The sequence below is a fragment of the Syngnathus acus genome, chromosome 19 (genome assembly GCF_901709675.1).
Source record: "Syngnathus acus chromosome 19, fSynAcu1.2, whole genome shotgun sequence".
In the NCBI taxonomy this organism is placed as follows: domain Eukaryota; kingdom Metazoa; phylum Chordata; class Actinopteri; order Syngnathiformes; family Syngnathidae; genus Syngnathus; species Syngnathus acus.
The window spans coordinates 8687237-8714696 of NC_051103.1; the positions used below are offsets into that span (position 1 = coordinate 8687237).

A 27460-nucleotide genomic window follows, 5' to 3' on the forward strand; every position below is an offset into this window, starting at 1 on the left:
CGACACCCCGTGTCCGTTGACGGTATTACAACAACATTGAACGGCTAGCTTGCCACACACACACACACGCACACACATTGTGGCCGCCGGACGATGTTGCTCAGACTGGCGTGCAAATCTAAGCCCGTGGAGCAAGCGCGTCTTGTCACTGCAGCAGCGTTCAAGTGCACAGTCCCGCCTCCTCCTCACAACAAGAGACAAAAGTCCTTCGGACACCACAAGCCGCCGTTGCCGTCGCCGCCGCCGCCGCCCCCACCAAACGTCAGGTCAACACCGTGCTGCTTCCTCAGGTAAAAGAAAAACGACGCGTAACACGTTCAGCTTTCATCTCAGTGCCTTATAATATATAATAATAATTGCATTGTCATGAACAACCAACCGAAATCGAGTGTGTTGCATGATTGGCTTGTTGTCGTCAAGATATGCCAAGTCATGGTGACGGGACCGCTGTTGCAAAGCCCCAAAACAATAACAACATGAGTTGAAATGTGGCTGTCATGTCTCGTCCCCAGTTTTGTTAGGTGTTCAGGTTGCCATGGTTTCTGTTGGGGTTCTGTCATGTCTCGTCCCCCCTTTTGCTATGTGTCCCTGATCATGTCCATAGTTTGGCAGTGTGTCTGTGTGCTCGCCCCTCCCTCCCTTCCTGTGTACCCATGAGCAGTGCAATCACACGCACCTGCCTCTCGTTACCTGTGTTGTATTTAAGTTCTGTTTGTGTGTCACTCGCCGTCGGAGCATTGCATGAGATGTGGACAATGCATGTCTCACTGTCATGCGGTTTGTTTGGTTCCTGTCTTTTGGTTCACGTTTTGGTCGGTTAGTCCTGTTAGTTTGTTGTTTAGTCACGTCAGTTTGCCGAGTCCTTTGCGTTTGCTGCAATACACCCTGGTCCAATCTGCATTTGGTCGTCCTGCTCCATTTCTCCACTCCGAAGCCTGACAGTGGCCGAATGAAGAGGAACGATCGGAAGCGCAATCATCCAATTTGGGCGTTGAAATCATCGTTCACTGTGTGAAGGAAGAAGGATTCTAATATGGCCAATGACTCCATGGAAATCCGGTGTACCGCCACATCAGTTTCTTGATGGCGTTACGCTGCTCACTTTGGGCTGCGTTGAAGACTGATTGCTAGATCCGAGATTTCCTTGACTTCAAGGCAGTTTCCTTGCGAGTTGTGCCTGTGTGCTCGAGAAAATGGAGAAATGGTGAGCAATTCCTTTTCCCAGCATGGCATCAGGGGGAGAAGGGCCACCAGCGACACCTCCCAGACACAGCAACAGGCTAGCCAAGGAAAGGTCACCCTACCTGCTACAACATGCACACAACCCCGTTGACTGGTAAGTGCGTGCACTTTCACCACCACCACCACCAGTTGGGATGGCTTTTTAAGACGGACTCGCTCGTCTCAGGTATCCGTGGGGACAAGATGCCTTCGACCAAGCACGGATTCAGGACAAACCTATATTTTTATCAGGTGGGTTGTTTTTAACTTCAAAGAAAATCGAGTCAAGTCAAAGTCAGCTTTATTGTCAATTTCTTCACATGCCAAGACACAAAGAAATCGAAATTACGTTCCCACTATCCCACATCAATGATTGGTTGTTGTTTTTTTTTTTTTTTATTCTTCTGCACAAATCATAAAGTCTGTTTTGAAAATCCAAATATCGGGAACCTTTTTCCCATCAGTGGGCTACTCAACATGTCACTGGTGCCATGTCATGGAGAGGGAGTCGTTTGAGGACGAGGAAATTGCCCAACTGCTCAATGTCAACTTTGTCTGCGTTAAAGTCGACCGAGAAGAGAGACCGGATGTGGATCAAGTATACATGGCCTTTGTGCAGGTATCCCAACACACGGACAGGTTTGTCTTCTTGTAAACGCTGTTGACGGGGTTCCGCTGCCTCCAGGCAACAAGCGGAGGTGGAGGATGGCCGATGAGTGTGTGGTTAACTCCTGATCTCCGCCCTTTCATCGGTGGCACCTACTTCCCACCCAGAGACCAAGGGAGACGACCTGGCTTCAAAACAATCCTCGGCCGAATCACGCAGCAGGTGCGGTAGGTCATCCATTTCCAACGCTCAACCTGCTGCCATGTCGCTTGTTGTTCTCAGTGGCAGAATAACCGTTCCAACTTGGAGTCAAGCGGGAACAGGATTCTGGAGGCGCTGAAAAAAGGCAGCGCTGTGGCTGGGAAAGCAGGAGCGAGTCCTCCTCTGGCTCCAAGTGTGGCTCAACGCTGTTTTCAAGAGCTGGCCCAGTCTTATGAGGAAGAGTATGGAGGCTTCAGGGAGGCGCCCAAGTTCCCCACACCGGGTAACCACCCACCACCTATGACGCGGAGTCGTGTTTGTTCTTATTTGCTCTCACCTGCTGCTGCTTCTTCTTCTTCTTCCAGTGAATCTGATGTTCCTCATGTCTTACTGGTCTGTGAATGGCTCCACCTCGGAGGGTCTGGAGGCTCTGCGAATGGCTTTGCATACGCTGCGCATGATGGCGCGCGGTGGCATCCACGACCACGTTGGCCAGGTTTGATCACTTGAAAGCTTTGAAAACGCTTGAGAAACACTGACTGACGTTTGAAAGCAGGGCTTTCATCGCTACTCCACTGATTCTTCTTGGCACCTTCCGCATTTTGAGAAAATGCTCTACGACCAGGCCCAGCTTGCCGTGGCCTACGTAACTGCCTTTCAGGTGTGTGACCATTTTTGTCCAGAATCCTTGTGGCAATGGTGGAAATTGATTTCAAAAAGAGAAGTCATCCCATTGTTTTGACACCGTAGCTGCTTTGCCCTCATTTCCCCAGCGTGCAAATCAAAAGTGAATTAGGGCACACGTATATGAAGCGACTCACACATGGCCGCCGTGTCCATATAATGAGGCTCTAGCTGCCAGCTCAGCATTGCCAGCGCCTATGAATCACCTGACAGCAGCTGGAAGGTTACCTTAATGCCGAATCACCACTCTGAGCATCTGTTTGCTTTTTTTTTTTTTTCCTTTCCCTTTCTTTCTCCGCAGGTATCAGGTGAGCAGATCTTTGCCGATGTGGCCAAGGACATACTGCTTTATGTCTCCAGAGACTTGAGCGACAAGGTGAATCATGGCTCGTTCTTCTCATTCTCAGGGGGCTTATAAAGTATGCGTGTTACGTAACATGCTTTGCGCCAAATCATTTCTTTTTGTAAAAATAGAGCAATGCCTTCTGCTGATTAAGCTACCAAATCATCCCACAAGGAGTCGCATACAAACTATGTGACCATACAAATATCCTCATAAAGGAAGGGGTCAAGCTTTTTTTTTTTTTTTTTTTCCCCTTCCTCTCTTCTTGATGAATGAGTTTACAACAAATAGGCCAGGAGATGAAGCCCACACCCGCTGCACTGATTAGGTTGGCCAATATTAATGATGAATCAAACGCACAACACGTCGATTGCTTTTTGCTGGCGTTTATGACTGGCTATGATTTAGTCGGCGGTTGACTTTGACCTCTTTCAACAGTCCGGCGGCTTTTACAGTGCCGAGGATGCCGACTCTGTCCCGACATCAGGCGGCGCTGAAAAACGCGAGGGAGCTTTTTGCGTGTGGACGGCCTCGGAGGTTGAACGACTGCTGGGTGATGTGGCAGTGGGTGCGAGTGGCTCCGCCACGCTAGCAGAGGTTTTCATGCACCATTATGGAGTGAAGGAGCAAGGCAATGTTGCCCCTGAACAGGTGACGCTATTTCCAATTGCTCATCTTCTTTTGACATTTCAAGCGCCCCTTGTGCCAACCTTTGAATGAAAATGACATGAGCAGTCGGTCTTAACTGCGGTGGGTGTCTTTTGCCAGGACCCTCACGGGGAGCTGCGGGGCCAAAATGTGCTGATTGTGCGCTACTCCGCAGAGTTAACAGCTGCGCGCTTTGGCATTAGCGTGGAGACGCTCAATGAGCTTTTGGCTGGGACACTAGCCAAAATGGCAGAAGTGAGGAAGCTTCGGCCACGCCCGCATCTGGACACCAAGATGCTGGCCTCCTGGAACGGTGACCACATCATACATACGTGTATCCCAACTGCGTAGCCGTTTTTCAAAAAGTCAAATACCTTATCATTGTTCCATATTTTGCCATACTAAATACGTACATGGATTGCTTGGTGGTGGGACAAAGTTGCGTAAGACTCATTTCTATTGTTGCCTCCCACTCAGTATCTATCACAGGACAGATTGTAATAGTGAGCCTTGCATTCCTCGGAATGTTCCAATTAGACGGAATACTTACCCCCCCATCTTCTCTAATGAAGACGCCCCCCCCCCCCCCCCCCCCCATTAGTCACCTGTCCTCGACTGCAACACTTTGGAGAGCAGACTGTGCTTTCCCTCCCGCCCTCCCTCGGCTTTGATACACTTGCATGAAAGGGAAAGAAAAATCGGAAGAGTATAATCCGAATAATAAGTGGTTGAAAAGACCTAGTGTTGAGCACGTGCTATTCTGAGCATGCTTTTCATCACGGTGGCAGGTCTGATGGTGTCGGCCTACGCCCGTGTCGGAGCCGCGCTTGGGGACGAGTCCCTGCTGGAGAGGGCGCTGCGGGCTGGCCACTTCCTCAAGGAACACCTGTGGGATGCGGAGAGGCAGACCCTTCTGCGATCTTGTTACCGTGGAGACCAGATGGAGGTGCAGCAGATGTAAGTGTGTGTATGTCTGTTGGTTCCAGCAAAAGAAATAGCTTATGCATAAATGAGAAAGGGAAACTAATATATTGGCAGAAATCAAATCAGTCATGGGAAATCCAAAAACAATAACCTGATTACAGTCAACTGTGCATTTGCACGGAGCAGCCCGTAATGACGTTAGCGCTCGGCAGTCTCGTCATACCGCACCGTTGAAACGAGGTTGCCCGTTTTTTAAACCGATTATGTAAGCCTGTTGCACCAATATGATCTCCAAGACATTTCCAGGTCAGAGCCTTTTTTTTTTTCTTCTTCCTTCTCTTACAATGCATAGTTTTCCAAAGCAAGCAAAGATGAACACGTTTTTGCGTGACTCTTCTACGGCAAGCGCCGCCGCCGCCGCCGCCGCAGCAGGTGTCCTGGTTCTGTTGCCCAGCTCTGTGCCCTAGTTAATGTGAATGACTGAGTGAGTGTAGAAAGCAAGCGCCTCAGCAGAAAAACAAATATGTCCCACAACGCCCAAGATGAAACGCATTCATTTTTAAACACACATGAAGAGCTACACGCACGCGAGCACGCACGCACGCGAGCACCGCAACACTCTGGCCTTGAATCCCGACCCACTCATTCGTAATTGTCATCTTGGCTTGCTTGTGTGTCAGCACGGAGAATGCAGCTTATCGTGGCCATCATGGCTCCATGGAGCTTTTCTATATGAGGCACGTACTAATTTAGCAGGAGCAATGGTTGCTACCATGGCCACCTGGGTTAATATGTAGTTTGATGAGCTGATGCTCTCGATTTTGTAAGGACCTCACATTTCCTGGTTCTGGAGGTTTGACAGTATATTTGGCCAACAAGGGGGAGATGAGGAGTACCTTCTTATCTATCGCTTTGTGTGTGAGTATCACTCAAGTGTTTAAGTAGAGAGAAGCAACACAACTGACTGTCCTGTTCCTCTTCGTTTGTTTTCCAAATTCTGCTTTCAAGTAGAAGGGTGCCTGCCAATAAAAAGCCCAGCCAGCCCCTTGAATGTTTCCATCCCGCTTTAATCTCTTAAGGGCCCGTCGTCCATTTAACTGGTCACCTCGACCAACTGACGGGCCTTTGTGTGAAGGAGACCTGATTATCTGAGGCAAACTGCCATTGTGACGTGGTCGCTTTTATGTCGCTCTGATAATGTGGGGTCATTTTCAGGATCATTGTGTGGCTTTATACGAGGCCACCCTGCACTGTAGTCCTTTTAGTCCAATGTTGTACATTTATTCCAAATGTGGATGCAATATCTTTCCCAACACAACGCTATCTTGACCCCCTTGTCATTGTCCATCTGTTTGCACTCACCCACACATGGTGTCACTGAGGGAGGACGGCAATTAGTCAGGACCCATTTTAAAATGCATGACAATTCATCCATCCAAATTCCCGTTTTACAGATCTACGCCGATTTCCGGCTTCCTGGACGATTACGCGTTCATCGTTTGCGGCTTGCTGGATCTCTACGAGGCCACGCTGCAGATCGAGTGGCTGCAATGGGCCGAGGAGCTTCAGCTCAGACAGGATGTGCTCTTCTGGGATTCGGCGGGCGGAGGCTACTTTTCTTGTGATCCAAGTGACACCACTGTTCTACTGCAACTCAAAGAAGGTGAGAAGGAGTATAACACTGACACTCGGGTGAAATCAAATCATTCAAACGTAAAGGCTTTCATCATATACTAGCTCAGTTGAAATGTTTTATGCATTGCCAGTTGGAGTTGCCAAACAAAGCAAATGGTTTTCTAAAAAAAAAAAAAAAAAATCAATGCTGTTGGTGGCTGTGACGTGACAAATTGAATGACTGTTTGAGGAAATGCCTGCAAGGGTGCTGGAGTGAGTCACTTTTGATGAAAACCTTTTGTGCACATATTTTCTTTCAATAATTAACTGGCAAACAAAATAGTCATTAATAAACGGAGAGGCTAACGTCATGAAATACACATTCATTTTCCATTAAATGTAAAATAATGCTTTGTGGTTTTAGCAAAGTTTTAAAGCCATGTCGGGTTACTTTTACTACATTAGAAGATTTACATGAGCCATTTCAAATGACCTTTATATTTCTATCGAGCCAAACATTTTTCTTACAGCAGCTTTTTAGCTATAGTTGGTGGTGGAGGGGTCTAATCTCCACTGAAAAATGGGGAAAAGCTGATGGTTCAAAAAAGGTTGTGAACTGCTGTCAGACCAGTGATGGAATTGTGCTTGCGCGCGTGTCGCTCGGGGTTCCCATGCCTGTCAGTAACACCTGCATGTCTGTGTTATGGATTGAAGTGGACATCTGAAAGAATTGAATGTGACCGTACCGGAATGCGCTGGAGTCCATCGGTGAGGCTACGGCAGCGTCTGCCCGCCTGCGTCTGCCCGCCTGCGTCTGCCCGCCTGCGTCTGCCCGCCTGCGTCTGCCCGCCTGCGTCTGCCCGCCTGCGTCGAGCCCAATAGCCTGCGTCTGCCCGCCTGCGTCGAGCCCAATAGCCTGCGTCTGCCCGCCTGCGTCGAGCCCAATAGCCTGCGTCTGCCCGCCTGCGTCGAGCCCAATAGCCTGCGTCGAGCCCAATAGCCTGCGTCTGCCCGCCTGCGTCTGCCCGCCTGCGTCTGCCCGCCTGCGTCTGCCCGCCTGCGTCGAGCCCAATAGCCTGCGTCTGCCCGCCTGCGTCTGCCCGCCTGCGTCTGCCCGCCTGCGTCTGCCCGCCTGCGTCGAGCCCAATAGCCTGCGTCTGCCCGCCTGCGTCGAGCCCCATAGCCTGCGTCTGCCCGCCTGCGTCGAGCCCCATAGCCTGCGTCTGCCCGCCTGCGTCGAGCCCCATAGCCTGCGTCTGCCCGCCTGCGTCGAGCCCAATAGCCTGCGTCTGCCCGCCTGCGTCGAGCCCAATAGCCTGCGTCTGCCCACCTGCGTTGAGCCCAATAGCCTGCGTCTGCGCGTCTGCCCGCCTGCGTCTGCCCGCCTGCGTCTGCCCGCCTGCGTCGAGCCCAATAGCCTGCGTCTGCCCGCCTGCGTCGAGCCCAATAGCCTGCGTCTGCCCGCCTGCGTCTGCCCGCCTGCGTCTGCCCGCCTGCGTCTGCCCGCCTGCGTCTGCCCGCCTGCGTCGAGCCCAATAGCCTGCGTCTGCCCGCCTGCGTCTGCCCGCCTGCGTCTGCCCGCCTGCGTCTGCCCGCCTGCGTCGCCTGCCTGTCTCTGCAAGACGGATTGCCTCTTTGCCAGCCGCAATTGACACCACTCCTTTTCTCCGCTCCACTCTTTGCTTTTCTTTGACCTTTCAATGTCAAGTTTGGGCAGTCCGTTTTTAAAAGCCGCTGTCTTTGGACACTGACTGATAAAAGAGAAGAACCGATCACGATTGAAAGCATTTGAATTTTGCCGCCCACCCACAGCAGGATGCAATATCATGTACGTATGTATCTTATCTTATTTCCTTTTGTGTCTTTCAGATCAGGATGGAGCTGAGCCCAGCGCTAACTCGGTGTCAGCCTGGAATGTGTTGCGTCTGTCCCAGTATACGGGAAGGCAGGAATGGCTCCAGCGGTGCCAAAAGCTACTGGCAGCCTTCTCTGAGCGTCTTACCAAGCTCCCCATCGCTCTACCCGAGATGGTCCGGGCCCTTATGGCACAGCATCACATGCTTCAGCAGGTTGGTTTCACAAAAGCGCGCACACACACAAGAAGTTTTGTCGCCCCCCAAAATGCTTTTCAAAAAGTCATTTCAAGATTCAAGATTCAAGAGTTTTTATTCGCCATGTTTGAGCGTGCCAAACAAGGAATTTGACTTCGGTAAAACACACCCTCTGTTCAACATATAATAATAATAATAATAATAATAATAACTAGAATTTGCAATTCCTGAAGAAATTGCGTGTGAAGGTGAAGAAGTTGAATAAATACTTGGGGAATGCTGAAGAATGATGTTGAAACGAGTTGAATCGGTTGAAAAATGTAGAAATTAGAGTAGAATAACGAAATTTAAAGTTAAAGTTAAAGTCCCAATGATCGTCACACACACACCTGGGTGTGGTGAAATTTGTCCTCTGCATTTAACCCATCCCCGTGTGATTTTAATCCATCCCCTGAGGGAGAGGGGAGCAGTGAGCAGCAGCGGTGCCGCCGGGCTCGGGAATCAGTTGGTGATCTAACCCCCCAATTCCAACCCTTAATGCTGAGTGCCAAGCAGGGACGCAATGGGTCCCATTTTTATAGTCTTTGGTATGACCCGGCCGGGGTTTGAACCCACAACCTTCCAGTCTCAGGGCGGACACTCTACCACTAGGCCACTGAGCTGGTTAAGTTTTTTGCGTCAAATTTAGGAGAATTTGGTTGAATTTCAAATTTGAAAAAGTGGATTTTTTGCTAAGTGGGAAGGTGTGGAATAGGTAGGCAAAAGATGAACAGTTGAAAGTTGGAACGAGTTGAATCGGTTGAAGTATGTTGAAATTAGAAGTGAAAAACAAAATCTTGTGAAATTTTGTGCAAATCTAAAAAGTGAAAACGTGAAATTTTTGAATTAGCCAAGTTTGGGAATGTCCCCAATGTGATTTGAATGCGTTGAATTATGTGAATGTCAAACTGGAACAACGTAAATGTGAAATGTTGAATCTGCCATTAAGAATGAATGGGGAAAAAATTGCCGGAAATTTGGGAATTTTGTGAAAACGGAATATTTGTGGAACAAACAAAATGTAAGCAGCCGTGTCATGAATATTTGGAATAAGTGAAAAGTGGAACGGAGTGAATCGGTTGAAGTATGTGGAACTAGTTAAGCGTCAAAAAAGTGAGCGGAATAAGTAGAATAACTAGAATTTGCAATTCCTGAAGAAATTGCGTGTGAAGGTGAAGAAGTTGAATAAATATTTAAGGAATGTTGCAGAATGATGTTGAATCGGTTGAAAAATGTAGAAATGAGAAGGGAAAAAGGAAATATTGGAGAATTGGGTGTGAATTTCAAAATAAAAGATGTGAAGTTTTTGGTAAGTGGGAAGTTGTGGAATAGGTAGAAAATGATGAACAGTTGAAAGTTGGAATGGGTTGAATCGGTTGAAAAATGTAGAAATGAGAAAGGAAAAAGGAATTGGGTGTGAATTTCAAAATAAAAGATATGAAGTTTTTGGTAAGTGGGAAGTTGTGGAATAGGTAGAAAAATGATGAACAGTTGAAAGTTGGAATGGGTTGAAATCGGTTGAAAAATGTAGAAATGAGAAGGGAAAAAAGAATTGGGTGTGAATTTCAAAATAAAAGATGTGAAGTTTTTGGTAAGTGGGAAGTTGTGGAATAGGTAGAAAAATGATGAACAGTTGAAAGTAGGAATGGGTTGAATCGGTTGAAAAATGTAGAAATGAGATGGGGAAAAGGAATTGGGTGTGAATTTCAAAATAAAAGATGTGAAGTTTTTGGTAAGTTGTGGAATAGGTAGAAAAATGATGAACAGTTGAAAGTTGGAATGGGTTGAATCGGTTGAAAAATGTAGAAATGAGAAGGGAAAAAGGAAATACTGGTGAATTGGGTGTGAATTTCAAAATAAAAGATGAAAACGTGAAAATTTTGAATTTGCCAAGTTTGGGAATGTCCCCAATGTGATTTGAATGTGTTGAATTATGTGAATTTCAAACTGGAACAACGTGAAGTGTTACAAATGTTACAAATGATAGGCGTTAAAAATGTTATGTTACAAATGATAAGCGTTAAAAATGAAATGTTACAAATGATAAATGTTAAAAATGAAATGTTACAAATGTTACAAAAAAATTACAAATGATAAATGTTAAAAATGAAATGTTACAAATGTTACAAAAAAGTTACAAATGATAAATGTTAAAAATGAAATGTTACAAATGTTACAAAAAAATTACAAATGATAAGCGTTAGAAATGTTAAGTTACAAATGTTACAAAAAAGTTACAAATGATAAGCGTTAAAAATGAAATGTTACAAATACATGTTACAAAAAAGTTACAAATGATAAGCGTTAAAAATGATAAGCGGCAAAAATAATAAAGGAAATAAATGACATGAATTTGTGTCCCACGCGGGTTTCGATACCACTCGCGAAAACGAAATTTTGGAAAATTTGGTCGAATTTCAAATTTGAAAATTAGGAATTACAATTGAAACTTGGAATGGGTTGAATCGGTTGAAAAATGTAGAAATTAGAGTAGAAAAACGAGAATTTGGTCGAATTTCAAATTAGAAAATTTGGAATTACAATTGAAAGTTGGAATGGGATGAATGGGTTAAAAAATGTAGAAATTAGAGTAGAAAAACGAAATTTTGGAGAATTTGGTCGAATTTCAAATTTGAAAATTAGGAATTACAATTGAAAGTTGGAACGGGTTGAATCGGTTGAAAAATGTAGAAATTAGAGTAGAAAAACGAAATTTAGGAGAATTTGGTCGAATTTCAAATTTTTGGCAAGTGGGAAGTTGTGGTATAGGTAGGCAAAAGGTTGAAAGTTGGAATGGGTTGAATCGGTTGAAAAATGTAGAAATTAGAGTAGAAAAACGAGAATTTGGAGAATTTGGTCGAATTTCAAATTAGAAAATGTGGAATTACAATTGAAAGTTGGAATGGGATGAATGGGTTAAAAAATGTAGAAATTAGAGTAGAAAAACGAAATTTTGGAGAATTTGGTCGAATTTCAAATTTGAAAATTAGGAATTACAATTGAAAGTTGGAATGGGTTGAATCGGTTGAAAAATGTAGAAATTAGAGTAGAAAAACGAAATGTAGGAGAATTTGGTTGAATTTCAAATTTGAAAAAGTGGAATTTTTGCTAAGTGGAGGAAATATTGGTGAATTGGGTGTGAATTTCAAAATAAAAGATGAAAACGTGAAAATTTTGAATTTGGCAAGTTTGGGAATGTCCCCAATGTGATTTGAATGTGTTGAATTATGTGAATTTCAAACTGGAACAACGTAAATGTGAAATGTTGAATCTGCCATTAAGAATGAATGGGGCAAAATTCGCCGGAAATTTGTGAATTTTGCGAAAACGGAAAATTTTTCGAACGAAAAAAATGTAAGCACCCATGCCATGAATATTTGGAATAAGTGAAAAGTGGAACGGAGTGAATCGGTTGAAGTATGTGGAACTAGTTAAGCGCCAAAGAAAGTTAGCGGAAAGCTAGCGCAAAATGTTGTAGAATAACAATAGTGTGAAGGTCTTCACCTTCACACTAATAATTCATTAAATTTGTATAGCGCTTTTCAAACACCCAAAGACGCTTACAGGGAACAAGGCAAAGACATACATGAGGGGAGGGGGACGGGGAGGAAACAATCGGGTAAACTTAAGAAGAGGAAACCAGTTATGGGTAGGGGAGGTCATGAGCTTGGGAGAAGAGGTAAGTTTTTAGACGGGACTTGAATATGGGGAGTGTGGGTGAGTCACAGACAGTGGGGGAGAGAGTTCCAGAGTCGGGGTGATGTGCAAGAAAAGGCTCTGTCACCGAAGGATTTGAGTTTGGAATTTGGGACTGTCAGACGTGAAGTATTGGAGGGGACTGTTGGGGCAGTAGGGGACAAGGAGGTCGGATAGGTAAGTGGGAGCCAGGTGGTGAAGGGCTTTGAAGGTGAGGAGGAGTATCTTGAAGATGATACGCTCCTTCATGGGGAGCCAGTGAAGAGAGTGGAGAACAGGTGTGATGTGTTCACGGGACCGGGTGTGGGTAAGGAGGCGGGCAGCAGAGTTTTGGACTAGTTGAAGTCTATGGAGTGAGTGAGCAGTGATTCCAGTGAGAAGGGAGTTGCAGTAATCAAGCCGGGATGAGATGAAGGCGTGGATGAGAGATTCAGCGGCAGGGAGAGAAAGGCAGTGCCGGATTTTAGCGATGCGTCGGAGGTGGAAGTAGGAGGTCTTGACAACTGAGCTAACATGAGGTTGAAAAGACAGTGTGGGGTCAAAAATAACGCCAAGATTGCGTGCCAGAGGGGAGGGAGTGATGTTTGAGGAGTCGATGGTGAGTGTGATGGATCCAGTTTTGTTAAGGGAGGATTTAGTGCCTATGAGGAGGAGCTCTGTTTTGTCACTGTTGAGTTTGAGAAAGTTGTGGGTCAGCCATGCTTTTATTGTAGAGATGCAGGTTTCAAAATGAGTGAGGGAAGGGTTACGGGTTGGTGTCGTACGTATGTAGATCTGGGTGTCATCAGCGTAGCAGTGGAAGTCCAGATTGAGTTTGCGGATGACAGTACCAAGGGGAAAGAGGTAACAGATGAATAGGAGGGGGCCAAGAACTGAGCCTTGGGGGACCCCTTGTGTAACTGGGGAGAGGATGGATGTGTGACCGGAGAGAGAGATGAACTGGTTTCTGTTGGTGAGGTAGGAGGTGAGCCAGTCGAGTGCAGTGCCCTCAACACCTAGTTGGCGCAGCCTTTGGAGGAGGATGGAATGGTTCACAGTGTCAAAGGCTGCGCTAAGGTCAAGTAGTAGTAGGATGTTGAGGGCACCAGAGTCTGCAGAAATGAGGAGATCGTTGGTGACTTTGACTAGAGCTGTTTCAGTGCTGTGAAGTGGGCGGAATCCGGACTGGAAGGGTTCATAGAGGTTGTTGGACTGGAGATGGGTGTGGAGTTGGGCGGCGACAATGCGTTCAAGGGTTTTGGAAAGGAATGAAAGGTTGGAGATGGGACGGTAGTTGGAGAGGTTGAGTGGGTCCAAGGTGGGCTTTTTGAGGATGGGGGTGATGGCTGCAAGTTTATAGACAGTGGGAAAGTGGCCAAGGGATAAAGACTGATTAAAAAGGGTGGTGAGGTGGGGGAGGAGGACAGGGAGGCAGGCCTTAGTTAAGGTCGTTGGAAGAGGGTCGAGAGAGCAGGTGGTTGTCTTGGATGAGGTAATGATGTCTAGGATAGTGGAAGAGTCGACAAGGGAGAAGGCAGTGAGAGAGGGGAAGGGCGGGAGGTCAGGGAGGGGGGGCAGGAGGGGGGGGGGAGGAGTTGTTGATGGTGTCGGTCAGAGAACTGTCTATTTGGGCGATTTTGTCGTTGAAGTTGACAAGGAGTTACAGAGGGCGGGTGAGGAGGGTGGCTTGGTGACCGGTGGCTGGAGCAATTTGTTGACGGTGGAGAACAGTATGCGGGGGTTTCGGTTGGTGTTATTAATGAGAGATGAGAAGTAAGCAGATTTGGCAGCAAGAAGAGCATCACGATAGGAGGAGATGTGTTGTTTAAAGGTTTCAGCATGGACGGTGAGGCGGGTTCTTTTGTAGAGGCGTTCGAGTTGACGGCCAGTTTGTTTCATGGTGCGGAGTTCCGGTGTGTACCAAGGGGCAGAGTTAGTGAATGTAACAGAGGAAGTTTTCCAGGGGGCTAGGGAATGAAGGGAGTCAGAAAGGATGTTGTTGAGCGTGGTGGCAAGGTCATCAGGGGAGGAAGAAGTGAGGTCGGAAGGAAGAGCAGAGGATAAGAGCTGGCAAAGCGTGATTGGGTTTACAGTCTTGATGTTGCGGTAGGAGATGGTGCGTTTTGTGGATTTATGAGGCGAGGGTAGAGGGGCAGAGAAGAGGATGCAGAGATGATCTGACAGTGGAAAGGTGAGAGGACGGGGGTTGGATGTGAGTGGAAAGGAGGAGCATACTATATCCAGGGTGTGGCCTTTGGTGTGGGTGGGGAAGTTGATGTGCTGGGTGAGATGAAAGCAGTCCAGAAGGGAGATGAAGTCCGACGTCAGTGGAGCAGTTGGCTGGTCGATGTGGATGTTGAAGTCACCGATTAGTAGGAGGCGATAGGAGACTGAGGATACGATGGTGAGAAGTTCAGAGAGTTCAGAGAGAAAAGACGGATGAGACTTGGGGGGGCGGTAGATAAGAACAGCAGTAGTAGAGTTGGGGAGGGAAAAAGCGAGATATTCAAAGGATGAAATAGATGGGAGGTTGAGGTCCAATTCAGTGATGGATAGGGACCGCTTATGGAGGACAGCAATACCACCTCCTCGCCCAGAGAGGCGAGGTTTGGCGATGTAGCTGTAATTAGACGGAGTGGCTTGGTTGAGAGAAAAATAGTCCAGGGGCTGTTGCCATGTTTCACAGAGAAGGAGCAGATCCAAATTATTGTCCAATATTAGTTCGAAAATAACTAGTGATTTGTTGGAGAGGGAGCGACAGTTCAGCAGTGCGACGGAGATGGATGAAGGAGCGGGGGTGGGGGAGTGAAGATTGTTGAAGTTGACAGTACGGAAGGTGGGGGTGACGGGGGGGCGAGAAAGTCCAGAAAGAGGGGATGGGTGAGCCATCAGGGAAATGTCGTTTAAAAGATAGTCCGGAGCTACGGTGGATGTAGCGGCGACGGCGGAGGATCCCAGCCTTGCTGGCAGCTGAGGCAGCAGCAGCAGGGAGACGGTGATTATTGTTGAAATGATGAAGATTAGCAGCAGTGTAGACAAATGGACGAGAAGTTAGTGGAATGGAAGCCCGGAGTAGCAGAAGTGATAGTTCATGCAGGAGATGCGACGTCACAGCAGCAGGGAATAATCCAGAAAAAATGGTAGAAATGGCTAGTAGCTGGTTAACTAGAAGTTGGTAGGCAGTGAAATGCATGGAAGCAGCAGTGGACCGAGTCGTGATGTTGGTAGAGTGGGTGGTGGTGTTGGTCAATCCCGACTGTACCCGTGCAAACGGCACGCCCCAGTGTGTCATGGCGGCACCCAGCCGAGCCACGACCGGCGAGCTCGCAGCGAGCGGGTGCTCCCCCCGAGGACGCCGGCCAAGTGGCCAGCAAGTTGGGTTGGAGCCGTTTGCCGAGCCAAGAGCAAGCAGCTACAGGCTCAGAGCCGGGAGGTAGGAGGGTCCGGTTGTGGGTTGGCTAGCTGGCTAGCGTAGCTCGTAGTCAGAGGGAGCGGGATCAGAGAGGTGCGAGCAGAGCTCCAGAGATACGCGGTGGGCAGGAGAAAAGGCGAGAAAAATAAAACAAAAAAGCGGGCACACTTAAAACGGGAAACACAAAACAGACAGGGGACAAACAAATAGCGGACATGGTTCGGGGTAGAAGCGGCAGTCAACAGTCCAGACGCCAGCGTTGCTCTAACCCGGAAGACAAGAAAAGGGGGCGACTAACAACACTCAGGACATGTGAATAATGGCAAAAACAGTGTAGACAAATTCAAAAGGTGTGAAGAGCAGGATGTTATTGCACAGTAATGCCTCTGAGACTCTATGAGTGGTGTGAGTTCATCAGAGCAACAGCCTGGGGGAAGAAGCTGTCTGTCTCTGTGTCTGCTGGTTTTGGCGTACCGAGCTCTATAACGCCGTCCGGAGGGGAGTAGTTCAAACAGACTGCAACCTGGGTGAGAAGGGTCTGTAGAGATGTTCCTTGCACGTTTCCTGGTCCTGGACAGGTACAAGTCTTGGATAGATGGGAGGTTGATTCCAATGATCTTTTCTGCAGTCCTGATTGTCCGTTGCAGTCTGTGCTTGTCTTGTTTGGAGGCTGATCCAAACCAGACAGTGATGGAGGTGCAGAGGACAGACTGGATGATGGCAGTGTAGAAGGTCTTCAGAAGCTCTCGCGGCAGGTTGAACTTCTTGAGCTGTCTCAGGAAGTACAGCCTCTGCTGGGCCTTCTTCCGGACAGAGTCGATGTGGCCGGTCCATTTCAGGTCCCGAGAGATTGTGGTTCCCAGGAACTTGAAGGTGTCTGTGGAGAGAATAGTATTACTGCGGATAGTGAGAGGTAAAAGTGGTGAAGGGTCTCGCCTGAAATCCACTGTCATCTCCACGGTCTTGAGCGGGTTCAGCTCCAGATGGTTTTGGTTGCACCAGTGGACCAGCCGCTCCACCTCCTGTCTGTACGCAGTCTCATCACCGTCCTGGATCAGTCCGATGAGAGTGGTGTCGTCTGCATACTTCAGGAGCTTCACAGGAGAGTCATCTGAGGAGAAATCATTGGTGTAGAGAGAGAAGAGCAGTGGGGAGAGGACGCACCCCTGAGGGGCTCCAGTATTGGTGGTCCGGGTGTCAGATGTGATGCCCCCCAGCCAATAGTCATTTGTCCGAGTTTCCCCTGACAAACTTTCCTTGAACAAGACTCAAAGAGTAGCAAGTCTAGTCAAGTTTCTCTCGGATATACTGACGCACGCGACCTGCGGAGGATGCCGCTTGCCGGGGCAAGCGTAACGAGCTCAAAGGGCGAGACAGTGGCACTGACAACACCTGCCTTCCTCGTTACGGCTACAAATCCGCTGACGCTGAGCCCCGGCCGGCACCTCGACCCCCTCGAACTCCCTTTTGAGGTATCACCTTTCCCCTTGTATTTCATTCTAATCATGCTTTCTCATTTTGTTTTCTCTCCCCTTCCCGTTGACTCCATTTTTTCTCAGATTGTCATCTGTGGCCAAAAAGATTCCCCGGATACAAAAGCTCTTTTAGAAGCAGTCAACTCCCTCTTTCTACCACACAGGGTAAGTATTGTAGCTTGCACTTAGCTTTGCATCTATTTGGACAAACGCCGACCGGCGTGTCGTTGAGCATCATCGACCAATCACGGCTCTGCTTGCTAATGTCACATAACCAAAGTCGGAAAAGAACAGGCCAGTTAGCTGCCTAATTTGCTTTCCATACATGAAATAATAACCAGAATACTGTTTATAGACTGTTCAAAGAGATTTTTTTTTACTTGACTTCCCCTTGAATCATTTTCCCCATGAAACTGTCTCTTCACAAAACATTAGAGTCTTGCAATTATCACGAAATATTCCAGTAAAAATGCGCTCAGCAAGATCACATTATAATGTCTTTGTACACCTTGGGCATAGTTAAAAAAAATAACAATACAAACACACATTATGCTGTTAGATTTAGTGCGTTTTTATGTTGTTGTTTTTTTTTATCTGGAGTGTCTCCTTGTTCCCATTTTCTTTTCTCAGCTAATGACTGTTTGGCTATTCTTAAATAAACACATTTTCTGTGTGATTAACAAAGGCAAACACAAAAGTAACTTGCAGCCACAGCAAATCCCACAAAAGCAAATTAAAAGTTCATATTAGGTCATCCCACAGCCATAATGAGATCACCAAATGAAAGTACGTATTCTATTCTCACCACCCAAAGACATGCGCGCAAAGTCGACAGGGCTCGGAATGTAATCGAAGTGAGTTGTACGTTATCAGACATAAGGTCGCGCGCGGTTGCTGGATCGGGTCACTCCACATCCCCGTGGGGAGGGAGGGAGGGAGAAAAAAAAGAGCCAGAGCCAGCCATTCTCAACCAGGATCATGACATGCACTGGATAGCCTATCACACACCTGGCCGGACTCGAGCCAGTCACACGCTGAGCCTTGTTTCTGTCAAACTCTGGTACAACTAATCTGTACAATTGTGATAGTCTATTTGATCCGATGCTAACATTTGTTTGATGTGGGAATTCTGTATCAGCAAGCATGTAGGCTACTATACAGTATGTCCAGATGTGGGCTGGGCTGGGCTGGGCTGGGCTGGGCTGGGCTGGGCTGGGCTGGGCTGAGCTGAGCTGAGCTGAGCTGAGCTGAGCTGAGCTGAGCTGAGCTGCTTCCAACCCACGCTCAAACATGATGATGAGATTCCCTTTTCCCAGCAGATTAGCACAACACACTTAACGATATGCCACACGCAGAGCAGCGGGTATGTAAATGAAATCACATGTCAACAACATCTCAAATCCCCAAACAAGTTTCTTCACGGAAGGCTGATTCTCATCTACCGATCCAAATTTCTGATCGGTGACCTTTGACTGCTCTGAAATGGATATGAATATACTAACAATTAATAGGGCTGGGAAAATAGAGGAAAAGGGATAACTGGATGAGTTAAAGGCTTGGGAGGGAGGCCATTCTGTTTCACGTTACACTAGGAAGCTCTGAGCCGAGGAACATGCCTAATTGAAATCCAATTACTCCTCGCTTGCGTGCTGAATGAGCTGTAGAAAGCCCCGGGCACTTGACACACATGCACACATTCTGACATAGTTATGGGGAGCGCTTGTAACTTTTTTCTCCCAAAAAACGAGGAATGCTTTTATATATGGTGTCTCAATCAACACAATAAAATAAGCCATTACAAGCCTTCACAATATTTTCTTCGAGAAATGACCTTCCTTTAAGAAAGAAAAAAAACTCCTGATGCGCAATTCACAATTCCCTGAGGAAGAAGAGAGTGGGATGAAAAGCAACAAAAAAAAATGATGCAATGGCCTCTAAAAGGAAAGATGGTCCTTATAGCAGCCACCTTTTAAACGCTGGAGGGAAACATCAGGATATCCCTAACAAGTCCGCAGAGACTCAGAAGTAGGAGGAAAGAAGATGTCATGACGGGTAGAATTAAAGAACCTAGCCACAAGCAAAGCCGCACATCGAAGAAAGCGAGCAGAGGAGGATTACAGCAATGTTAGGACTCGCAAGCGTTTTCTGTCTTGTTGCTATGTTGCTACTTCCGCCTCCCTCCATCACCAATCAGAGAGAATGTGTGGCTTTTATTTGTTTATTTTCATATAGGACAGCCATAGTGTCAATGATGTCTGTTGAAAAACACTCAATCTTCTTTTATAACGTTAGCAAATGGCCAACATATTCAAACTTGACTTTTCTGACCCTACCAAAAGGAGCATTTGCTTTTCATCATGAACGTAGTACGAGCTCGTGAAATATAGGTGTCAGCGGCTCGCTCGCTCAGTCATTCCGAGGTGTTGTTGCCCCCATGGGCATAGCGTGACCTTTTAGCTTGCGCCATGTCGCTCCAACATGATGCTGACAAGCAAAAAGAAGAAAGTCAGGACAAAGAAGCAAAGGTTCCACTGGGCATGGAAAGCCTCATCTTGTCTCCTTAGCAACAGTCACACGGTCCGTCACAAACACATTCCATCACATCCTGTGTGTGTGTGTGTGTGTCGGCCAAATGTTTACAGCCGTGGTCAATAGCGCCCAGTGTGAATCTATCCTTACCTGTGCCTCCCGCGCTTTATGCTCGCCATCATTTATAAACAGTGCAGCATAAATATTGAATGTTTTATTGGTGACTGGATATAATCCCCCCTCCTTTTTTTGGGGGGTTTGTTTCTCTTCTGGCAGGTCCTGATGCTTTTAGACGGCAGTTCGGACGCTTTCCTCCGCGAGCTTCTGCCCGCACTCTCGTCCATGTGTATGCAGGGCGGAGTGGCCAGCGCCTACGTGTGCCAGGACTTGACCTGCTCGCTGCCCGTTACCGAGCCCAAAGAACTACGCCGGCTGCTTCTGGACGGGATTGCGGCCACGCAAGCAGAATGAGAAGGGTTGATTTTATGTTATTTTTATAATGAGCTGGATTTATTAGCAGACCTGGCAAGCCTAGGCTTTTTTTTCATTTGGCTAGTTCAATTAGTTCTACCATGAAAGTGGCCTCCGCGTTGCACTTCCTTCCTTGCTTAAATATGTGAAGAAGAAGAAAACAACAAAAGTGTATTTTATAAGCTTGATTTGACTGTAACCAAATCGAAATGTATTTTCAGTCAAATAATGTTCATGATCTAAATGAGGATGATGATGATGGACCTTACTATAGCTAATAAATGATCTGACTGGAGGAGAGTGATTGCCAGTGTCCCAGTTGTATTCCTCTTTTTGTACTATTTCTACTTGTGCAGAGAAATCCCCTCTCGCTCTCTGGAATGCCAGAAGGCTGAATGAAGGTAATGTATGACTTGTGTAGTGTTGTAGGGAAGGAGAAGGAAGGCCCACGTGGGAATGGGTGTGTTTCTATGTGAGTGGATGAAAGGAGACAGATGGGTTGCTGATGGTAAGGCCAAAGAGTTTGGCTCCCTGGTTCCTGCTCTGGAAGCCAAAGAAGATGAGAGGAAAGTTGCCCGCTATCTTATTTTGCAATCCCTCCCTCAAACTCCTTCCGCCCTTCTCACCTCACTCTTCCTCCATGTGTCTATTATCTGTTCCTGGATGCATGAAAGCGTTTCACCCTCATGGCACACACAAGCCAGAAATACAATCATACAATTGAGTATTTGTCAGGAAAATATTTCTTTTTGAATTGTGAATTGGTGTCGGTACGTGCATCACATCAAACCTTCGTGAAGTTGGGGCTTTGTGCAGCGCTTCCGTTTTTTGCTTTTTTGGATTAGGCAGTTTGCTTTCATCTTTTTGTTGCCAGGTCACCCTTCGATGTTGTGTGAGACAATTTGGATGGGGGGGACGTTTTGTCTAAGGCTGTGCTCGTATGCCTCTTTCCAGATTTGGCTGCTGCGTCTCCTGTCTGTCTGTCTGTCTGTCTGTCTGTCTGTCGATGTGATAATGAGGCCACAGGGGGTTTACAACAGCGACACCCTAACTTGAAGAAAGGAAAAGCGTTCAGTGAGTTCAAAACATTTCTATTGCTGTCAAAAATAGACCGATTTTGAAAAGTTTCTTTCAAACTTTGAATCGCTGTGAGAACCAGCGGAATTCACCTCAAATGTCACGACATCGATGGGAAGAGTATTGCATTCCTATTTCAATTGAATTCTATTCAATGACAAATGATGGAATATTAGCTGCAAACCGACTCGTCGCTTTTCACAACACACTCGGTTGAAATGGGTCCAGTTCGTTTTAAAAATGGCAACAAACGAATGGAAATTGAAGCCTATTTCTCAGCCCCCTGTTTGTCCCTCTTCTTTGCCAGCTCTGGGGAAACATGACAGACGTCCGTAGCAAGACAACACAATGGGAGCACGGCTCAAAGTGTACACGATGGGCTACACCAGCATCACAAAAGCAGTCATGAGCAACCGAGTGCATCCGCTAAGATGCCTCTGGGCCAACGTGGACACCGGTCGGTCACTGTCTTGACGGGGCGAGCGAGGAGAGCCACAAACAAAACGGGTCAGTGACGTTGCATGAACAATTTGACAGCCTAAATTGAGCTTTCTTTGTCAACATTAAACAAGATAGCAACAGTATTGTGCTAACAATATCTGCCTCCTCCTCGTTTGAACCACCGCTATATACAGTAGGTTGTGTGCAGCTGGGCAAAGGAGTAGTCATATGTAGTATAATAAGAAGATGAGTCATCGGGTAGGTCATTCAAGATGGGGGGGGGGATATGAGGTGAGGGTTGCCTCGCAAAACATTTGATATACGTATTTTTATTTGATGTGGACTTTCACTGCCTTCAAATATTACATTTGCGACTTTATTATTCAACCCGCTCCACCAGAAAATAGCTTTCAATTATTGATGGTATCGTTTAATGAGTCAAGTTTTCAAGTAATGATGAGTTAAGAACCATCCACGGCTTTCACAATCAATCGTATTTGTGTGTGGATGTAGTTCATGAAGTGTCTCATGAAAATATGAATCACAATTTTCTCATGGCTTGCTAGCCAGCCAGCCGTGGGTGTGTGTATAAAGGACATTATTGACCGACCGGAGAGTTTATTATACGGGACCATGTGTTGACATCAGGAACATCATTTGAACCTATTGCACGTGGAGATGAAATTGACCTCATAGTGTCTCATCATATAAAAGAAGCCCAAGAATCTTGCTGGAAGGATTGCATTGCTAATGTATACAAAATCTGAGAACAAATCAGCAGGAGTGAACCTTCCTATCTTTTCTCTTCTGTCTATAGATTTATCATGTGCTGCCAAGCCCAAGTTTGCATCGCAGCATGTAAGGTAAGTAGAGCGATGGAGGCTGAGGGGGGAACGGGCAAACTAGTTCATCATGGTAGCCTAGTTAGGCGAAAGCACAGAGCAAGGTATGCTCATTAAATCCCTTCTGACCAACCTCACTATTTCTCCACAGTTGCATTGTTGTTGTTTTTGACTAAAATAGCACAATAGGGATACATTCGGAATTTTATGATCTCACAGGCTTTGATTTTTTTCCAAGGTGACAATTTCGATCCATGTCGCTGCAAAATAATGATTTTCCCCCCCCCCAACTTCCAGAAATAATCAAATGAGCCTGGCAGCCTGAAGAGATGGCCATTCAGAGGTTTGTTTTCCTTCCATTCCAGCTTCTCCAACTTGCTGCAATTTATGATGCAAATTGGGGCAGCCATATTGATCATGAACTGCACTCAACCTGACCAGACAAGAATTTCATTTGGACACAGATCAGAGGGAAGCCACCAGTGGAACAGATGCTGATATTATAAGTAGGTGAACATTTCCATAATCCACTAAAAATTCTTTCCTGTTTTTCATGACTTGGTCAATTTAAAACAGCCATCAAAAGAATAAAACTATTGATTCATTCACTACTCAATGTGGTCCGACAAGTGATGCATGGGAGGTCCCTGGTGGTATATTCAATCTTCACTCCGTAAAATCAAATGTGCTTCTGCCGTGTGTGTGTATTCATGCGCTTTTTTTTTTTCTTTTTTCTTCACAGGATAGGCATGTGTGGAAACATCATAGGTAGATGCCCAGATTGCTTGTCAGGCACAATTGGCAGGTAGCAGCTGTACATCACTTTTGAGGTCAGAGGTACAAACAGACATGCGCGCACGCACATACACACATGCACAAGCCAGTCTTATTACCACTGCCCCGGATAGAAAACAAACCAGACAAAAGACAGAGATTCCGTCTTGCACACAACTGACAGTTGACATTGATGGAAAGGGAGTGACAAAAGTTTAGCTTGATATATTTGTAAAAAAAACTCTAACACAATACAAAATATAGAAATTTAAAAAAGAAATGCACGTCATTTTTATTCAGGTTCTGTTGTGTTGATTTGTACTATTCATCTCTTGACCATGGTTGTTTTTGTTTAGGAAGCCCCTACTGGCCAGGTATTGCTACTGCACTTAGAAGTGTGCAGTCCTTGCAAAGGTCAAAGGTTAAAAGTAAAATGGCTGACTCCAAACAGAGAGAGCATGGAAGCAGGCCTCTTGGCAAAGTAAGTTTTTTTTCAATGTGTTATTTGGACTTTTGTTGCATTATTTTGAAGCTTGAAGTTTTTTCAATGTGTTATTTTGACTTTTGTTGCATTTTTTGGAAAAGTCAGATTAGCTTGTGTAATCAATTTAATCTGGTTCCTGACATCACCTGATCAAACACAGTGAGTAAATGTGTTGAACTCTGTTTAGACGTTTACCTACTTTGGAATTGAATGAATCTTATTTTATGTGGAAAGAGAAAATATCCTCGATTATTCTTCGACAGGTTTTAAATATTTGTCTATCACTGTTGTTGACCTTTTTTAAGCTGCCATTGCCAGACTCCCTCCCACACACATAATCACACACCACATGAGAAACACAAAGTGCAATGCACTATTTTGGACGACACACGCGGGGGCATTTGCATTTTGTTTGCTTTTAATTTTCCAGACAGTAAGTTTTAACACAACATGAAGTGATTTTTCTTTTGCATCTGCCGCGCCTTTCTCTTGTTTACATTGAAGGTGCATGATTTGTTTTATATCGTTTTTGTGTGTTTGCTTTTGCATTTTGTTTTCCAAAAAGTCATCGGGGGGGGGGGGGGGGGGGGGGTTGAGTAGTTCTGTCTCACTCAAATGCAGTCCTGCTACTGTTACCATGACGACCAGGAATGGCACTAGGGCATGCAATTAAGTGATCCCATTTAGTTTTGCCATCTAAGGACCCCCCCCCCCCCCACACACACACACACACACCCCCAGACTGCAAATGAACTGTTTACACAGAGCCACCCAATTTAATGATATACTGTAAGCCAACCCAATAAAATGTCTATCAAAGTTGAACTCAGCCGTAGCTCCTGTCTATTTAGCTTTTTCCAATTTTGCCCGCAGTGCCTTTTGCAAACTTGAAATCCACTTTTGACTTCTTCCTCACTCATTGTAAACAGTTATGTAGACTCGTGCTCCTTTATTGAGGGGAAACTGTAAATGTCGGAGCAGGGAGGGATCACATAATCAATATGGGAATGATTGCATTTGAACTAACCTCGTCCTGTAGAGGGAAGGGAAGGCCTAATGAGCGTTGGATTTCATGGATGGAGTGAAATCACACATATGTACATTGATGGCTGCTCACCAGTGATAATCAGGTATCACATTTATCTCGTTTATTGTTCCATAAAATTGCCACTTGATGTGGAGCACAATGTGATTTGCCCTGTGGGTAAGAGAGGATGAAGTTGATCAATATTACTGACTTTGTGAATTTGTGTGCCAGGCAACCTCACCAAAGCCATGTAACTAAAGAGGAATCATCCCAAATTTGTATATCTTCTTTGATTATTTGAGTTCATACAATCTGATATGTGCAGTAGTCCACCAATCATTACTCTAAGACTAATTGGCTGCTGCTGCTGCTGCTGCTGCTGCTGCTGCGGCAAAGAGCAGCAGCTGCTAACTTTATTAGGAAAAGCCTCCTGTCGACCTCCAAGTGACACCCCCTCAACCATCAAGTCCTTCAAAATTCACTGACAGTTAAGTTCATCATAATGACCAGCTGAGAGAAGTACAAACTTTTTGGTTTTGAAGTTATACAGTAGATCATTAACTGGAGCTTTAAAAAAAATAAAAGAAAAAATCAGCACACATTCAGTGTTGAAAATCCAATCCTTGATTCCATTGCATGAATAATAGATCGATTGTTGCTATGTTTTATTAATTAATGTAATTTCCGGTGCACTTCACCCAGAAACGTGACTTTATTGCCTTGCTCCAGCTAATCAGAAACGGGCGCAAGGCTCGATCAATAGCCTGTTAAGAAACGACGCAATTAACTCATCAGTCTGAACAGACGCTATTGACAGCCACAGCAAAGAGTCCAATTCTACCTCTGTGCTTGCTTGCTTGCTTGTTTGCTGGTGTTTTTTTTAGGTCATGTGTGGGGAAAAAAAAAAAGTGAGGATTTTCTTATTTTCACTGAGTATACAAAATGAAGTCTTGGGTTATTAATAACTATGGCTGACACTCATGTTAGAAAAAGCAAATAAGTCTTCGTTATTGATTTGGCTCCTTCCCTTTAAATCACTCCTAATATACGTGAATGAAAAATAAAAAGGTTTGAAACTCATGTGCAGCTGTGACCCAGGCATGTACAATTTGAATCATGCAACAAGGGATAGTCATCAATGCACAAGAAATAACGACGAAGCATGTCGGCCCCCCCCCCCCCCTAACCCTAACATCCCCCCCAGCATTGCCTTAGTAGCTTCTTCTAAGGCGTCCTGAGGAAACGTCTTCCTCTAGTGGCCACTGGCATACATGCCATGTCATACATCCTCAGATTTCCATTCAAATGTACTACTGCTGAAGGTGGATGCAAAGAAATTGGGATGCAACCCGATATGTTTCATTGAGAAGAAACAACAAAAGCGAAAAGTACTCAATAATACTGTAGTGAAAACATTCAACGCACTGGGATGAAGTATATAAATAGTAGCAATATGTACAGCATTGGCTTGTGGGAATCAAAATCAGAATTACACACGACAAATGTTGAGAAGGATATTGCATTCGAATTTATAGCTGTAGATTCAAGAACATATGTAACTATCTTTGAAATGCAGGACCTTTATTGATCATCTACAGTCAGAATCAGGTCAATCTCAATTCGCCATATTGCACCATGTGGCAACTCTGACTTTCTCCAAGTTGCAGCAATCCATCCATCCATCCATCCATCCATCCATCCATCCATCCATCCATCCATCCATCCATCCATCCATCCATCTCAGGGCGCCGCTGCTCAAATGGCGTCCGTCTGTCCATCCGTCCGTCCGTCCGTTTGTCCGTCGGTCGTTCCTCATTGGCAGAAAGTTGACCTAAGCTTCCAGCTGTTTTACCTACCTACCTACCTACCTACCTACCTACCTACCTACCTCCGTTTTGCATGTGACTCGACGGCATCTTCAGCCAATGAAAAGCGGCTCTGCTCTGCGCTGCGCTGCGCTGCTCTGCACTGCTTGCTTGCTTGAGAGGAGGCGCTTGGGCTGCTATTTAGAAGTTCGGATTCCCCCCTCCCTCCCTCCCTCCTCTCCAATCATTATCCAGCTGTGTGAGCTTTCCTGATGGACACACGGAACCGAGAGAACACAGTGAGGCTGAGAGCGTGGCGACCAAGACGAAAGATGCTCTGCCGTGTATGAAGAAGAAGAAGATGGACAATGAAAGCCGGCCGGCTTTTATTTGTGACGCTTGACTGGACGCACGGCGACACATCTTGATGGATTTTTAAAAGTGTGCTGCGGAATATGCGCGCAAGAAAAACGCCTGTGGATGCAATGGAAAGTGTTGGCGCCTACTTCATTTAGAAGAGCGAAGCGCGTGGAAGCGAGTGGACCTATTGCTTTCTTTCCTTATTGGGAATCACCTGAAGGAACAAGTTGTTCAAACAGAGGCACAAGCGGACCCGAACGCTGCCCAAAGTATTCACTGGTGGATGCTTCGAAAGTCTTAGGGAGAACCCCCGCGTGGTGCGGCGTGGCGTGGCGTGGCGTGGCGTGGCGTGGGGAGGGAGAGCTTTGAGCACCGGGGCTTCGCTCGCTCGCTCGCTCGGGGCCCTCTTGCAGCACCGCACCGCAGCGCAGCGCACCGAAGCTGCACCGAAGCTGCACAGACGCACCAAGCGCGCCAACGATCCACTTGGGAACTCTGCGCTCCTCCAAAGCAAACAACCTCCAGCCTGTCAGCCTGTTCTCTTTTTCGAGCTGCTGTGGACTTTGCAGCCACCAAAGTGATCATGCGATGACTGGACGCGCATTGGAGACATCGACCGAGTCCAAATCAGGTGATTAGATCCAATGAATAAGATGCACTTTACTGCACTGGAATAATGACTTGTGTTTTAATAGAGGTGAATAAAAAGACTCATCACGTTTGCTGTTTGCCATATCTTCCATATTTTTGAATCGC

General features: G+C 46.2%; 2 protein-coding genes and 1 long non-coding RNA gene across 20 annotated transcripts in view; all 3 read left to right on the top strand.

Moving 5' to 3' along the window:
• Nucleotides 1-26: 26 nt before the first annotated feature.
• On the top strand, nucleotides 27-20198 carry spata20 (spermatogenesis associated 20). 5 transcript variants are annotated; one of them, XM_037277578.1, is made up of 17 exons: nucleotides 31-174; nucleotides 238-290; nucleotides 1226-1336; nucleotides 1409-1473; nucleotides 1686-1840; nucleotides 1907-2050; nucleotides 2111-2312; nucleotides 2395-2525; nucleotides 2586-2690; nucleotides 3015-3089; nucleotides 3495-3707; nucleotides 3792-4017; nucleotides 4493-4661; nucleotides 6083-6291; nucleotides 8112-8311; nucleotides 16979-17059; nucleotides 19700-20198. In XM_037277578.1, exons 1-17 carry the CDS (start codon nucleotides 94-96, stop codon nucleotides 19892-19894), a joined length of 2415 nt encoding a protein of 804 aa, XP_037133473.1. In that variant the 5' UTR covers nucleotides 31-93; the 3' UTR covers nucleotides 19895-20198. The 5 variants fall into 5 exon arrangements, with proteins under 5 accessions (XP_037133470.1, XP_037133472.1, XP_037133474.1 ...); XM_037277575.1 differs by having other exon boundaries at nucleotides 27-290; XM_037277577.1 differs by having other exon boundaries at nucleotides 27-290; nucleotides 3825-4017.
• A 622-nt stretch (nucleotides 20199-20820) lies between these two features.
• LOC119137977 lies at nucleotides 20821-23977 on the top strand. The gene is made up of 4 exons (XR_005101061.1): nucleotides 20821-20968; nucleotides 22230-22275; nucleotides 22552-22760; nucleotides 22997-23977. It is a non-coding gene; the product is annotated as an uncharacterized LOC119137977 (long non-coding RNA).
• A 2584-nt stretch (nucleotides 23978-26561) lies between these two features.
• The window catches only part of cacna1g (calcium channel, voltage-dependent, T type, alpha 1G subunit), a 76520-nt gene continuing 75621 nt past the window's right edge, over nucleotides 26562-27460 (top strand). For 9 of the 14 annotated variants that reach the window (XM_037277296.1, XM_037277300.1, XM_037277295.1 and 6 more), the window contains exon 1: nucleotides 26562-27335. The gene's annotated coding sequence lies outside the window, so the exon portion shown is untranslated. The remainder of the gene's footprint in view (nucleotides 27336-27460) is intronic. The other 5 variants (XM_037277306.1, XM_037277307.1, XM_037277304.1 and 2 more) reach the window with 1 other exon arrangement.

Coding starts and splice junctions, on each gene's coding strand:
- spata20 (XM_037277575.1), top strand. CDS start 94: ATGTTGCTCAGACTGGCGTGCAAATCTAAGCCCGTGGAGCAAGCGCGT. Junction 1,337..1,408: donor GCACACAACCCCGTTGACTG/GTAAGTGCGTGC, acceptor CGCTCGTCTCAG/GTATCCGTGGGGACAAGATG. Junction 3,090..3,494: donor CCAGAGACTTGAGCGACAAG/GTGAATCATGGC, acceptor CTCTTTCAACAG/TCCGGCGGCTTTTACAGTGC.